The sequence below is a fragment of the Zonotrichia leucophrys genome, chromosome 6 (genome assembly GCF_028769735.1).
Source record: "Zonotrichia leucophrys gambelii isolate GWCS_2022_RI chromosome 6, RI_Zleu_2.0, whole genome shotgun sequence".
In the NCBI taxonomy this organism is placed as follows: Eukaryota; Metazoa; Chordata; class Aves; order Passeriformes; family Passerellidae; genus Zonotrichia; species Zonotrichia leucophrys.
The window spans coordinates 11,690,573-11,704,374 of NC_088176.1; the positions used below are offsets into that span (position 1 = coordinate 11,690,573).

Genomic DNA, 13,802 nt, shown 5'->3' on the forward strand with positions numbered 1-13,802 from the left:
TACCTGGTAAACAGCTTTATTTATTACTTGGGTTTTTTTAGAATTGGGGGGGGTCTGTGTGTAACGTGTTAGCTCGGAAGCAAAACTGTAGTACAGAGATGAATTTGGCAATGCAGCCAAGATGGGCAATAACACCAGAACTCTCCAGACTAAGATCTTCCGTGATGGACAATGCTGTACTTAAACTGCTGCTTCTATAGCAGGACACTATTGAATTTCTATAGATCTTCTCATGCAGCTTAATTTATAATAAAGGAAGTCTTGTACAAAATCTCAGTGAGCATGAAGTCTCTTTTGTTTCTAGTTCCCTGCAAAATGTTTCTAAGAGAGCAGAAGGAAGGAGTGGGGATGTTTCCAGTGTGATCCCAACACAGGGAGCCCAGCAGCAAGAATTCCTGGAGGAATTATTCCAGAATCAACTGCAACATGACAAAGTGGGACAGCTATTCCAGAATAATGCCAGGGATGTCATTCTTCTTGAGAATATGAATCCACAGGAAATCAAAGTAATTATTCTAAATATGTCTGCTTAAAAACACCCTTAGCAAGCCCTAAATAATGCTGATAGATTTTGCCCTTATGGGCTGAACAAGAAATCTCCTGAATTTCCATTTCACCCAGAGGAATTCTCTTTACCTGCTGATTTTATGGGTATCCACAGCCAAGTTCAGCAACCACCCACACCCTGCTTAACTCCTTTGCCTGGTTTAAGGGAATGGCATCTCTTTGTTAACATTCTAATATGCTCTGGCTCTGGAAGCACACCCAGAGCTAGTCATTAATTCATATAATAAAAGCACCACTGTTTCCTTGGCAAAATGTCTTCCAGCCCCACAGAATGCCCTGCACGCCTTTAATAATTCTGCCTTCCAGTGCTCACTGGGGCTGAATCACCACTGTTAGGTCTGAGAAGCAGCTGGCTTAAGAGCTGCAGCCAGAATTTAGAATTTCCCAGGGTCAGCCACACACTGCTGGAAAGGGAATTCTGTAGCTCAGGATCATCAGCAGTCTTGGTTTGGTGCAACTTTGATAAGACAAAAAACCCAAACCAAACAAAAATAAACCCATCCTGCTTCAAAGCTATCTGACTAGCTCAGCAACATTTTCTCCATTGAGCTCTCGATTTTCTACAACACTTTTTTTCTTGCCTCAATTTACTGCTTCAGTGTTGCTGTGGAACATAAAGGGCAACATCCCTTAAAAAAACCTTTTTCAGAAGGGCAATTGGCAAATTTTTGAACCATGCCATGACCATTATTGCAGTATTATTTGTCATAGAGTAAGCAGAGCAGAAAGAAAAAGCCACCCACTAGAGATTGGGTTTTAGCTTAAAAATTTATCTAATGACTTTTTACCACTCATGGGGTAGCTGTAAGCAAAGACTCAATCTCCTTTATTTCAAGGTGGCAGAAATACCTGTGCCATTAAAAAAAATAGCAAAGCAGCCTCAAAGGATATGGAACTCACAAGCATGCTAACATGAATTCAGTAAGGTACCAGCAGGGATCAAACTGGCAACACTGGTCTCACCATGGGATACAGCTCAGGATTTGTCCACATACTGAACACGTTCCATCCACTCTGCTCATCTCTGCGTCGTGGTTTGTTGCTTGCAGGACTGAAAGCTAACACAGCTCTGTCCCCAGGTGCCACTGGCACAGGATTAGATTTTAACTTATATTTAATGGGATTTTATTTGTTTGGGAAAAGGATGTCTCAAGGTGTTGGGTCATTGGGTTCAACCCAACATGTGAGCTGTTGCATCCCTTCCAAGTAAAACTCCAAGCAGTCCTGTCTTTTTCTGAAATAATAAATTCCTTATGGCAACATAAACTAGGTTATTTTTAGCAGTCAGTGTGTTCACACATCTGGGCCAGGCTAAAAGAAGGCCTATGCTTTCATCTCCTTCCAAGTAGCTTCTGAATCCATCAAAGAACTTTCACTCAATTTGATAGATCTCAGAAAAAACCCTGGTAATCTTTAGGCAAGCAGGCAAATGGACAAGAGACAAAGACTCTCATAATGCTTCAAAAGCACAAAAGAGGTATTTTGAATGTTCCCAGTGCAGTAAAAGGTAGTCTCATGTCTTCTTTGACCTGAAGAAATATGATGTGAGGAAATGCAGAGTTGTGTTACTGCTTCTGCTGCTCTCAAAATGATCCACCCAACTTTGCAGCAGAGCCTTAAGGGAAGATGGATGCAAGCAGTTATTCCCATCATATCTATTGGACTAGTCTGGTATCAAAACAGAAACCTGAGCAAGCCCCTGCTGTGGATCAATTAATGTTACTATGTTTTTCAAAAGAAACTTCATTTTCCAGTTAGGTTACATTTAAGAGTATCATCTGAAACTCCTCAAGAGCTGGAAGTAAAATCTCTGGCTGCAGAGGCAGAGAACAAAGCTTCTCACTCATTATTCAAAGGCAGCACGTCTGCAAATAAAGGCTCTGAGTTTATAAGTAATTATAAATCTGTCTAGCTAAAACCAGAGCTCACCCAGAATGTTAGAGGAGGGAGAAAAAAAAGGTATTAGCTTTATTGATCTGCTCTGAGAGGGAAGCACAGAAAGTGCTGAGGTGAAACATTTAAATACAGCCTGTTCAGATATTTGAGTGCCTGTAAAATCTCTGACTGTGGCACTATGTTAAAAATTGTGCCCAAAAATAAAACCAATTAAGTTCTTAAGGGTGTCTTAGGCACTCTGTAGTAAAAGGAGTCTATTGTAGATGGGAAACTATCTTCAAATCCACTGGTGGGCCCACAGCCAGTAACAGACTCAACTCAAAGACTTAATCATGTAAAGAGACAAGTTTTTGTCTGATTGTCCTAATTGCAGAAAAGCCATGACACTTATAATGCCATTGAAGCCCAATTAGGCACCTTTGTGCAGCCCATCCAACATTGAGGATCCCACAGAGTGCAATACAGCCCGGGGGCAGAGCTAGGCAGGTCTGGGGTCAGTAACCACAGTGCACAGCCTGACTCATCGTCACTTCACCTCCCCAGGTGCATCAAGAAATCCATTCCCTGGCTCCCAACCTTCAGCCTTGCTCTCTGGCCCTCTGCTGGGAATCAGGCAGCACAGAGGGATTTCCCAACTCCTCAGGGAGATGGTATGTAGCTTGGGAACATGTTCCAGATCTCATCCCTGCCTGCTCACACCAGGCAGGGCAGGGCAGGGCAGGGCAGCCCTGGATGGTTCTGTGCCTGTAAGCACAGATGATCCAGAGCAGCCCCTCCTGGCCTCCATCACCTGGCTGTTCCCACAGAACAGAGGTGTTCTGCACTCTCAGCAGGATATTCCTGCCAGTTCAGTTCACCTTCAGGGCTATCACATCAAGTCAGTGTTACAAACCTCCTGTATCCAAAACTAGAGAAAGGCAAGGCTTGCCCACATGCAGCTGTCTACCAGAGCCCCACACCGACTCCCCTGCCAGAGCCATACCTGGCAAAGCTTTGGAAGTGAAAGGTTTGATCCAGAGCAGAGACAGACCAGCAGAGAGCAGCCAAGACACATAAAGCCCATGGAGAGGAACTGAGGCACCTAATCTGTGGGCTTGAATGCACAGGCTATATCAGAACTGTCTTCCCACAAAGACAAACAGCTGATTAATCACCACGCCTTAATTACTACAAGTAAGAGGAGACAAACTCTGCTTCCAAGCCTAAGCACAGAAAAGAGCTGTGATGAATGTTTAAGGGGAAAAAACACCCACACTCCAACCTGTGGATTGGCCCAAAGCATATTCTTGTTAAGAGCTCCCTTCTGAGGATGGTTTGAGTGACAGAAGGAAAGGCACAAAAGCATCCCTTGGGGTAGCAGGAATGCTGCAGAGAGCTGCAGGAAGGACAGTATTAATTCACAATGTCTCATTGGTCCTCGTTGATTCTTCAGGCAGTCTGAAGCTGACAGCTTTTTTCCTCCTTTTTTCTCAGCCCTCCTATGCTTTTGCTGTGCAGTCACATAGGTGACTCATGGAAATGGTTTGCAGCTTACAGGAAACACTGTCTGTTCCTTACCCAGCTTGTGGCTGTTCAGTGCCCCTATTCTTGGCTCCCTTTCCCCTGGAGAGATGACTTTTTCCATCAGCTTTGCCAGGGGTGGTGGTTCTCAGACACAAACCTGCAGCATGTGCTGCAGCTCTCACAAGCTGCTTCCTGCTCACCAGAAGATGCTGTGAGTGGCACAGAACAGGCTCCACACATCAGCCCTTCATACCAGCTGCATTCTCACTCCCTCCTGGACTCAGATACAGTGTTATTGCACACTGCTAAACAGCTGTCACACCCTACAACAAGCACACTTGCATCCCACTGACAAGTTTTGAAACTCATGTTTTAGTAAATCAAAGTGTTGTAGAATGGGAAAAATACTAATGACATCACATGGCATCATTACTGCACTCAGATAAATCAGCAACTGCCATCCCCATCCCTGTTGGCTTTGGACCAGCAGTAGAAAAGCCTTTCCATCTTACAGAAAATGGGAGTGATTTAGTAAAATTGCCCCTGATCTCATGATTTTAGAGGGACTGCATTTTCATGAACCATTCCCAAGTGAAATCTGTGTCCAAGGAATGGTGGTGAAATAATCAGGCTACTAGGAAAGACAGGAGAGAGGGAAACAAACAGCAAACAGCCAGTTCTCAAACCCTGCTAGTGCAGGGGAACGTTACAGATGCCATGACAGTGGAAAATTGGGGAGAGCATTCCCAGGACATGTAACACTGTGCCAACACCTCATGCCCAACATGTGCACTCACAGCCAGGCCTGTCTGCTGAGCAGGACAGACAGCTGCTAAATAAAGCATGGCAAGAATCTGAGATTAAGTGAAACAGCAAAAAGTTGATATTTCCATTTTTCTTCCTTTTTGATTGACTAGAAAAAACAACAAATCCACAGGCATCTGTGTGAAGTTGACACAAGTGCTCCATGTGTCTGTAGTACATTAATTTTGAAACTTTTCAAACCAGTATATCCAGTTACTACCACTTTCAGTGCAAGAAACACTGGCCCTTTTGATACCTCCCTAGACAGAAACTTCTCAACAATTTCCCCAAGCAAGGGCCTTCTGTTATAGCTGCAGTCCCATTCACCCAGGTTCCCACTCAACTTACCCAAAACTCAGCAAAACTTCCCAGATCTGAGAACCTGGGATCCTCATTCCTTCCTCCTGTTTTGGCTCCCCTCTACCTTTCTCTTAGCTTCAACATAAGGGACCCTAAAACTCTAATGAACAAACACTGGAACACATCTTGTATGAGGGTACCAAACATCTCAAGGATATCAGTAAAGATACAGGAACATGCTACAAATGCAGGATAGAACAAGGCCCAGTGCCTTGCTAACCTGAAGTATCTCTTATCCATCATGCTACTAAACTCACTATTTTTATAGTGACTCTGTCACACTGTCAGTCTGTCACACTATCTGTCACAGACTCTGCCTTGTTTTCTTAATACTGAATTTATCTTTTTTAACCTGTGCTAGTAGCAATTGTATTTGGTGGCACAATAATAGAAAACAAACAAGCACCCCCTTTTTTGAAAAGCAAGAGCACTAACCATGTTCAAGGGCAAAACCTGGAGCAGAAGGCAAGTAAAGACCTACTTACTGTACTACCTGACCCACAGAAGGTTTTAAGGAGAGCTCTGACCAATGGGGAGAGCTGTTCATCTGTTTGATCTTTTCCTTACACACTTCCATCTTTCTCTTCTGTTGACCAGTGCTGAAAATGCAAATGTCTCCTTTACACCCATCCACCCAGAAAGGAGAGAGTCAGTCTATTCCACATAACTTGTCTTTTCCTTTCAAGACTGGGCCAGCATTGCATATTCATTACCACATTAAAAACACTTTGCCTGAGGCCTGCATTTCTTGCTGTGCTGTAATGAGTTCAAGACCCCAGCTGTCTGCTTGGGGATTTAGAACACAGATATTTAATAGTAAATTATAAGGCAGAATATTTCATTTTACTTTTTTCTGCTGAAGTAGCACATTTATAATGGTACACTACAGCCACTAAATAAAGATGGGGAGAGCATTTCTTTCTGTTCAGATAACACAGTCTCTGGGTTACTGTGGTCTGGCTGGAGCCAATTCAGTTTCTGGATGCTGATCTCTGCTTTTAACCTATTACTGGATCTCCCTAATGCTACATCTCCCACTACAGTCAAATAACACATTGGAGCAAGCTGTAATATATTTCTAGCACTATCCTAACAGCTTTTAACAAGCCCTACACAAAGCAGAGCTGCTAATAAAACCAAAATGCTCTGCAGTTAATTCTTGGAAGCTTGCCACTGAGATCCCACCAACACTACTTCAGAGACATTGGCTTTATAAAGCTCAAACCCTGCTTTCATCTAATGGAAGGGCCCAGATCCACATCCTGACAACACTTCACAGCTCTTGGCTCCCTCTGGGTCCTCTGACAATCTATGAAACATGTGTAGCATCACTTCCCAACTGGGAACTCTTTTAAAAACTACAGCATTCTAGAAGGAACAGCAGCATAATTATTATTTTTCTAAGTAGTACCAGATGTGTTTAAAAGCCACAAAGATAAACAGGAGGGGAAAAGCTGCATACTTTGAATTAAAGTTAGTAAGAGCATAAACAAGGCCCTCCAAGAGCCACAGGCTGACAGATCTGCTTATTCTTTTTTCCCCATTTCCCCAAAATTTCTTTCCTACTTGAAGTTCCACAAGCATGCACCACCTCAGTTGCCATGCCAGGGCAGAACATATTACAGGAAAAAGATAAAGTCTACTTTTCCTCCAGAAAAGCTCTTAGAGTCCCAGTATCTCAATTACCATGAAATCCATGAACCACCACATTCTGCTATGCTGCCTCACCTCACTGCAATGGGAGGCAGACAGGAACAGTCTTGGATCTCTTATGACAACCACCTCATCCTCACAGGAACCACAGTCCTGCCCTTGGACATTCTGCTTTGCCTTATTTCTTTCTGTGTGCTTATCCCCTGGAATTATGGCTAGTTTGGGTTGCTAGTGCTCAGAAAAATACAGAACTGAGCAACATCAGAATGAGACATAGATGTGAACAGAAAAAAAAAAAAAAAGAAAAAACAGTAGAGGAAGAAGTTTTTCCTGTGACTGCTTGTGCTTCAAATAATCTTGTCCCCACACTGCTATATACAGAATAGCTTCAAAGATGTTCAACTAAAAAGCTCTGATCCTGCCACTTACCTGATGAAACAGAACACTCCTTCACCAGCAGCAAGACATCACCAGTATAATGTTCTGACTAAACTCCTTTCATTTCTGCTCTCTAATTTTACCTACACCTCGACAAGCAGAGCAATGCTTCAAATTCTGAGAACAGAAAATCAATGTCCTTCTGCTCAGGATATTGTTTTTGTTGGCTTTACTCCTTACTCCAGCCTTTAGGTTAGAACCTAGAATAAACACACCAGTACTTCAGAAGGGCAGAGAAGGATTATAACCATACACTCCCTTAGCATATCTAACAAAAACTAGAAGCCCTTACTAGAACCAATCCAGTGACTAACAGGTGCCCAGAAACAGGAAGGAAAAACTGTTTGAAGACATTGCTTGTTTTTTATTCATTTTCAAGACATGATTATTACAACATTTAAATCAGGTAACAGCATCAGTTCAGGGACTGCCCACTGCAATGCCTAGAAAGAGCCCAGAGATTACAGACCATCACCTCTTGAGTGGAAACATTCTCCTTTATGGAATATTCATGGCCAACAATGACTTTCCATCTCCTGCTTGAAGCCAGCAAATCCCTCCCCCAACAGGAAGGAGTGGAGTTCACAAAAGGCTTCTCAGCCTTTTCAGCACAGATTTATTCCCCATTATGAATGCAACCACAGAAAAGCCCCCACCAAATTACACTGACTTTGCACATGAAAAACAGCACTAACACTTCAGCCAGCACGTTCCTACTCAGAGCCCATAATCACATGCCTCAGGGCTGTTCTTCAGATACAGTTGGAGGTAGTTTTTGTATATTTGTGGGTCAGTTATTGTAGCCTTGATAGCAGGGTCCTCCTTCATGGCCTCCATCCAGCGTTGGAGCTTTGGGGTGTGATTCAAAGAGCTACAGGAAAAAGGAAGAGACTGAGTAACACAAATGGAAAATTCAGAGGGCATCGAGGAAACAAAACAGCTTGAAAAGTTCCATTTTACTACTTTCTCTGTCCCAGTACAAAGTCCAGTTTAGAGCAGGATGCTTCCCCCAAACTGCAACACAATACAAGCAGCCCCCAAGAGTGGCCCATTGCTGCAGGGTACACCAGGAATATTGATGCTGAGGCACTTCAGAACACACCAGAAGCCAGGCAAAGTACTTACTCCTTCAGCTGGAATGGTTCCAGACGTTCAAACCACGGCCAGATCATGTAGTCAACCATTGAGACTGAGTCCCCACCATAAAACGCCGTGTTGCGTTTGGACAGAACCTGGGAAGGGTGAGAGGTGTCAGCTACCCTCAAGGAAAAGTGCAGCAGAACACTACACAAAAAGTGTAGTGGAAGGCAGGCACACTACAGGGATCAGTGAGCAAATGAAGGAGATACAGTATTAGCAGAGTCAGTATAGTTAAGATTAATACTATAGCTGCTATTTCACAAACTCAGCCCAGCTCTTCTCCAGAGGTTCAAAATCTGTCACGAAATATGAACCACTAACAAGCTGCAGCATGTGCACAAAGAGTAGCTTAGCTCAGAATGTTTGTGATTTCTTGCTTGTCATAAAACATAAACGGCACAGACTAATCAAACACAGCAGCAAACATTCATTTCTTGAGCAATAAATTAGAGCACCATTTTAGCAGGGACTCTCTTCCCATGGCAGCTGAGGCCAAGTGGTGTCAGGGAAGGATTTCTAACAATACATCTCAAACTGCATTTGATTCCAGGTGCAAAGGCAACAGTAAGCAAGTGTAACTGACACCAGGAAGAGATCCTTCTCACAGCTCAGCACAGAAAGCATGCAGCAAGCTCTCCTGTTACATTTATGACTCATGGTCATCCAAGTTTAATATGCTTTAAGGACCCTCCAGAGCCTGTTCTCTTCTTTCATTAGATTAGTGGCTCTATATTCATTAGTGGCTTTATTTTCGGGCACTTTGGTGTTTTAAAGGTGGAACTCAAAAGAACTTTACACAACTTGGTTTTTTTTTGAACACACACCCCCTATACACTCACATGGCATTTATTCCCTGCCCATAACCCCCATGATCTAGTAGAAATCTTGAAGCAGCCCTTCAGGAGCTGTTTGAGCTCCCAGGTGTCTGGCAGAACACAACCAGCAGCTGCAAAGGGGCAGCGATGGGAACACAGCCCCCTCTGTTGGGCAGCAGAAATCAAAATACAGAAGTGTTCCAAAGTACTTCCCCTCTGGAATATCTCTAACAAACTGAGGGAAGTTTGCATGGCTCTCTTTCAGCCTCTCATTCACAGCTGACCATCAGCTGCTGCTGTAAAATCATTCAGGGTATAGTAAAATAGAGACAATGAAGGAACAGCAAGTTGTTTCGTAGTATTAATCAAGCAGGAAGAAGGTTAACCCTTGGCTAATGTTTAATACATCTGTATTTCAGGGAAGTGAAACACACAACTTCCCCCAGGAACTCGCCATCTGCACTACTCCAGCCTCAGTCTGACCAGATGGGCAAGACTACCCTGGAAACAACTGTGTTTTGGCAGCCCAAGGGGATGGGAAAGCAGAATGCACCAGACTGTCAGGAGAACTAGGAAAGAATTAAAAGGTTATTGGCAGCTTTGCACCAGAGCAGAAATACTCTGTTCTTCATTGATCCACCCAAGCATTGGCTGTGGATGCTAAAGACAGAAGGAATGGATTCATGACAGAGACAAGTGCAACAGCTGTTCAGATTAGCCAAGAACCATTACTGACACAGACTGTCAAGTGGCTAACACAGCATCAAAGCCACCTGCCACTTCCTGGAGCTTCACTGAAGTTGCATTACACCACCACGGTCCAGGGTTGGATTTCTACAAAGCACACATTACATTCTGCTTCCACCCACCCCCAAAGACAAGCTCTAGAATGAGAAAGATTTTGTCATCACCAAGATATCTGCACTGGTTGGGTTCAGCACAGACGCTTTTCAGCAGCTCAGACTCTTCAGCCCTTGTTCTTAGTACATGCGGCAAGGTCTCCTTCACTTAGAGCAGAACAAAGACATCCAAGACAACTGCAGTGGTTGTTCAAATTCAAAAATCTCTACAAACCTACACAGTTTTTATCATAAGATAAAGTTGAGTTTGTTTAGTTTAGCTAGTTTTGGTCCCTGAAATTTATTCCAATGGTTTCATTGTGCATCCTGGGCTGAGGGTAATAAATTGAGAGACTGGTTCTTGTGGTAACTACCAACTAAATGAGAGATCTACCTCCAAATGCCACATCATGAAAGGAAAAAAGGGAACATATAAAGGCTGGCAATCTCCTCCTTATCATGAAATACTCTCACCTCTTCAAGTTTGCCAAACTTTTCAGCAATCTCTGCTTTCAGTGCAGTGGTGTCCTGTCCATCTTTGACTGCCAAAACATGCTTGAAAAGCAAGGATGTTATCTATAAAAAGGAAAGCATAAAGTTTTAAATGCACCGATTACAAGAATATAAGTTAGTCACTCAAAACTTATAATGTTAACTTAGATGTTAAGATCTTCAATGAAAATTAAATCTTAAGAGATTTGACATTAAAGAGCCACATAAAGTCCATTAAAATCTTCTATATTTCACAAAAGCAAGCAAAAGCCTAGAGGAAGAATTAACACAAACAGTAATGAATTTTAGTCATGTAGTAAGAAAAGGATAGTGAAAAATGTTTTCCATCTGTGCATTTTCTTTCTTGCAACACACTTCTCTCTTTCCATTTGGCCTATTTCCAAAGACCTGTTGTAAATACACTCTCCCTTTTATTCTCCTTCTTTGACCACATCCTTTGCATCTTCTGTTTCTTTCTCTCTTGTCTCATGTCCATGTGACTTCTTTCACTTCCTAGACTCCTCAAATCACATGCTTTGTATGTTTGAATGTACAAAGAGGTTAATTCCAGTCAGCCAGCTCCAACCCCAAATAAGAGCCAAAACCAGCCTCCCTACACAAGTCCCACGTTTACAGCCATGTGCCATCTCCTGTCATGGTTTTAGGCTCTCTCAGTCAGGCACTTCCCACATCCTGCATTCACTCAGTACTTCCTACAGAAAAGATCAGAATAAAATACAGCAATTGTCACTCCCCAGGTCTCACATATTTGTCTGGTTTGGTCTGCTAACCTTTGTTCTACTGCAGGATGCTCAAAACCCTTTCTCAGTCATACAAACTTTCACTTGCTTGGATGCCTTCTTGCATCCATCCTTGCACATAATTCTGGGAGCAATTGAGACACAGCAGGCCCCAAATATCCCCTCTGCTTATTTAAATGCTCATCTCAGACACAAAACCTGCCTTCAAGGTTGAAAGCAACATCAGCAACAGAGCTGTAGTTTTTGGTGCAATGGTGAAGTCAGAAACAGTCCCACTCTGATCACACAGTACCTTTGAGAAGTCTTCCAAGAGCATCTTCTGACAAGCTCGCTCATAGGGGTCTGAAGGCATCAGCTTCTTCCCTGGAAATGCTTCATCCAAGTACTCACAGGTGATTGGGGACTCCCAGATCAGCTGGCCCTTGCTGGTCTCCAGAACAGGAACCAGCCCAGAGGGGTTCTTCTCAAAGTACCAGTCAGGTTTGTTCTTCAGATTGATGTTGATTACTTCATGACTAAAAGAGCAAAAGAAACAAGACCCAGACAGGCTCAGTTCTGCTCCAGTCCACCCCATACCCCACACCTCTACAGTTCAATAATTGAGAGGCTCAACCCTCAAGCCCCTGTACTCCCCTGTTTGCAGGACTAATCCTTTGACACAGAAGTACTGCCACACTTTGCTGGAGAAAGCACACACTGACTTGCAATGGGTTATCTGCAGACTGAATGCATGTCTTTTACTATCTTAACAAGCACTCAACTACCAGGCTAAAAACAAAAATTACAACTCAGCACACTTACCACATGTGAGTTCAGGGGCAGTCTAAGAAGCAGCTGACTGCAAATGAGCTACACCCCAATTAAGAAATGCACCTGAACCTTAACCTGCCATTACACCAAAGAACAAATCAGGAGAGCATCCTTCCTGCTTATCTTCCCAACTTATGGCCTCATAAGGAACAACTGCTTAGGGCAAAGGCAAATAGATATTGATTAAAAAAAAATATATGGGAAATACATCTATATAAAAAAAAACCAAACAGAAGTTATATGCTGACTTGTATGTGTGACCCAAGACAATTCCTATTAAGTCCAAAGGTCAGCTAAATACAGCTGAGCCTTCAAACAACTGAGTAGTTACCAAAAGGCAACTATCACATCTAGGTAGCCATAAAACCCCTCCAAAATCACTATGCTACAACAAACCTTCCAGCTCCAACATCAATCCAAAGACACTAAATAAAAACAGAATTAAACTGACCCAGAAGTTTTATTGCATCTACCCTTCCAAAATCAAAACACCCATGTAAAAAACAAAATGAACTAACTCAACCCTCACTTTCAAGAGACCTGTTAGCATTCCCCATTCCAACATGAACTCCCAGCCCTGTGCTGGTTCACAAACCACTGGTAGGCCTTGGACTTGGCAGAGCCACAAAAGATGGAAAAAATTGTTAATTTTCATTTGTACCTGAGGGAGATATTAGACCCCATTCAAGAATGCTGAAATGGCTATCTTGAAAACGAAACGAACACAAGCACTGAATTTTGTTAACTAACTACAGCACAGGAAAGATACAATGTTATAGCAACACGGTACATTTCCTTCTTAAAAATGTCATTCACGCTCTAGTGTGTTTTGTTGGGCAGTGACACAACAGAAACAACTCCAGAATTTTCACAGCCACTCACATCAAAAACAAACAGTGTTTGCTATGTCTCTACTCAATTTACTCAGTGCAAAAATTATAAAAGAAAATCAGCTAGGGGTTCTTACTTTGGGCCTTTATGCAGCTGCTTTCATACACACCCTACTCATTCAAGCTCCAGAGCAAAACCACGCACAGAAGCCTGTTCCCAAGCAGCTCGTTCAGGGATGTTTAATTTAGGAAACAGAGGAAGCCAGGCCCGCCGCTCGCTCCGGAGCTCACCTGATGCCCTTGGCGCGGAGAACCAGGCGCGTCCGCTGCGCGTAGGGGCAGAAGCGCATGCTGTAGAGCCGGATCAGCCCCGCGGGCACCGGGCCCGGCGCCGCGCTGCCTGCGGGGAGAGCACAGGGGCTGTGACCGCCGGCCCTGCCCCAGCCCCAGAGCCGTGCCGGCCCTGCCCGAGCCCGAGAACCCGAGATCCGTGCCGGGCCCGCGGCGCTTACCCTTGCCCAGACTGCGGGAATGATCGCCCGACATATCGACACGGCGCGATGGGCTCCGCTCTACGACGGCTCCGATCGGTGACGGCCCCTCCGCAGCGCCCGGCCCAGGGCCGCAGGCACCGCCCGCCGGGGGACGGGTGTGCGGCCCCGCCTCTCTCCCTGCCTACCTTCCCTCCCGCCCAACTCCCTCTCGGCCCCCGAGAGCTCCGTTGCCGCTGCCGACGCCGAGAGCTGCTCGGTGGTTCCTCCCTGAGGTGGCCGCCCGCCCCACGCAGCAGGGACAGGGACAGGCACTGCTCAGCTGCTCTCCCTCCGCCCGCCCCACGCAGCAGGGACAGGGACAGGCACTGCTCAGCTGCTCTCCCTCCTCGTTTACAAATAA

General features: G+C 44.3%; 1 protein-coding gene across 1 annotated transcript; it reads right to left on the reverse strand.

Annotated features, from left to right (window-relative positions):
• Window positions 1-7,559: 7,559 nt before the first annotated feature.
• Window positions 7,560-13,572, reverse strand: GSTO1 (glutathione S-transferase omega 1). The gene is made up of 6 exons (XM_064717100.1): window positions 13,421-13,572; window positions 13,200-13,308; window positions 11,561-11,783; window positions 10,490-10,591; window positions 8,347-8,453; window positions 7,560-8,092 (listed from the first exon to the last, which is right to left on the reverse strand). Exons 1-6 carry the CDS (start codon window positions 13,452-13,454, stop codon window positions 7,939-7,941), a joined length of 729 nt encoding a protein of 242 aa, XP_064573170.1. The 5' UTR covers window positions 13,455-13,572; the 3' UTR covers window positions 7,560-7,938.
• Between the last annotated feature and the right edge of the window lie 230 nt (window positions 13,573-13,802).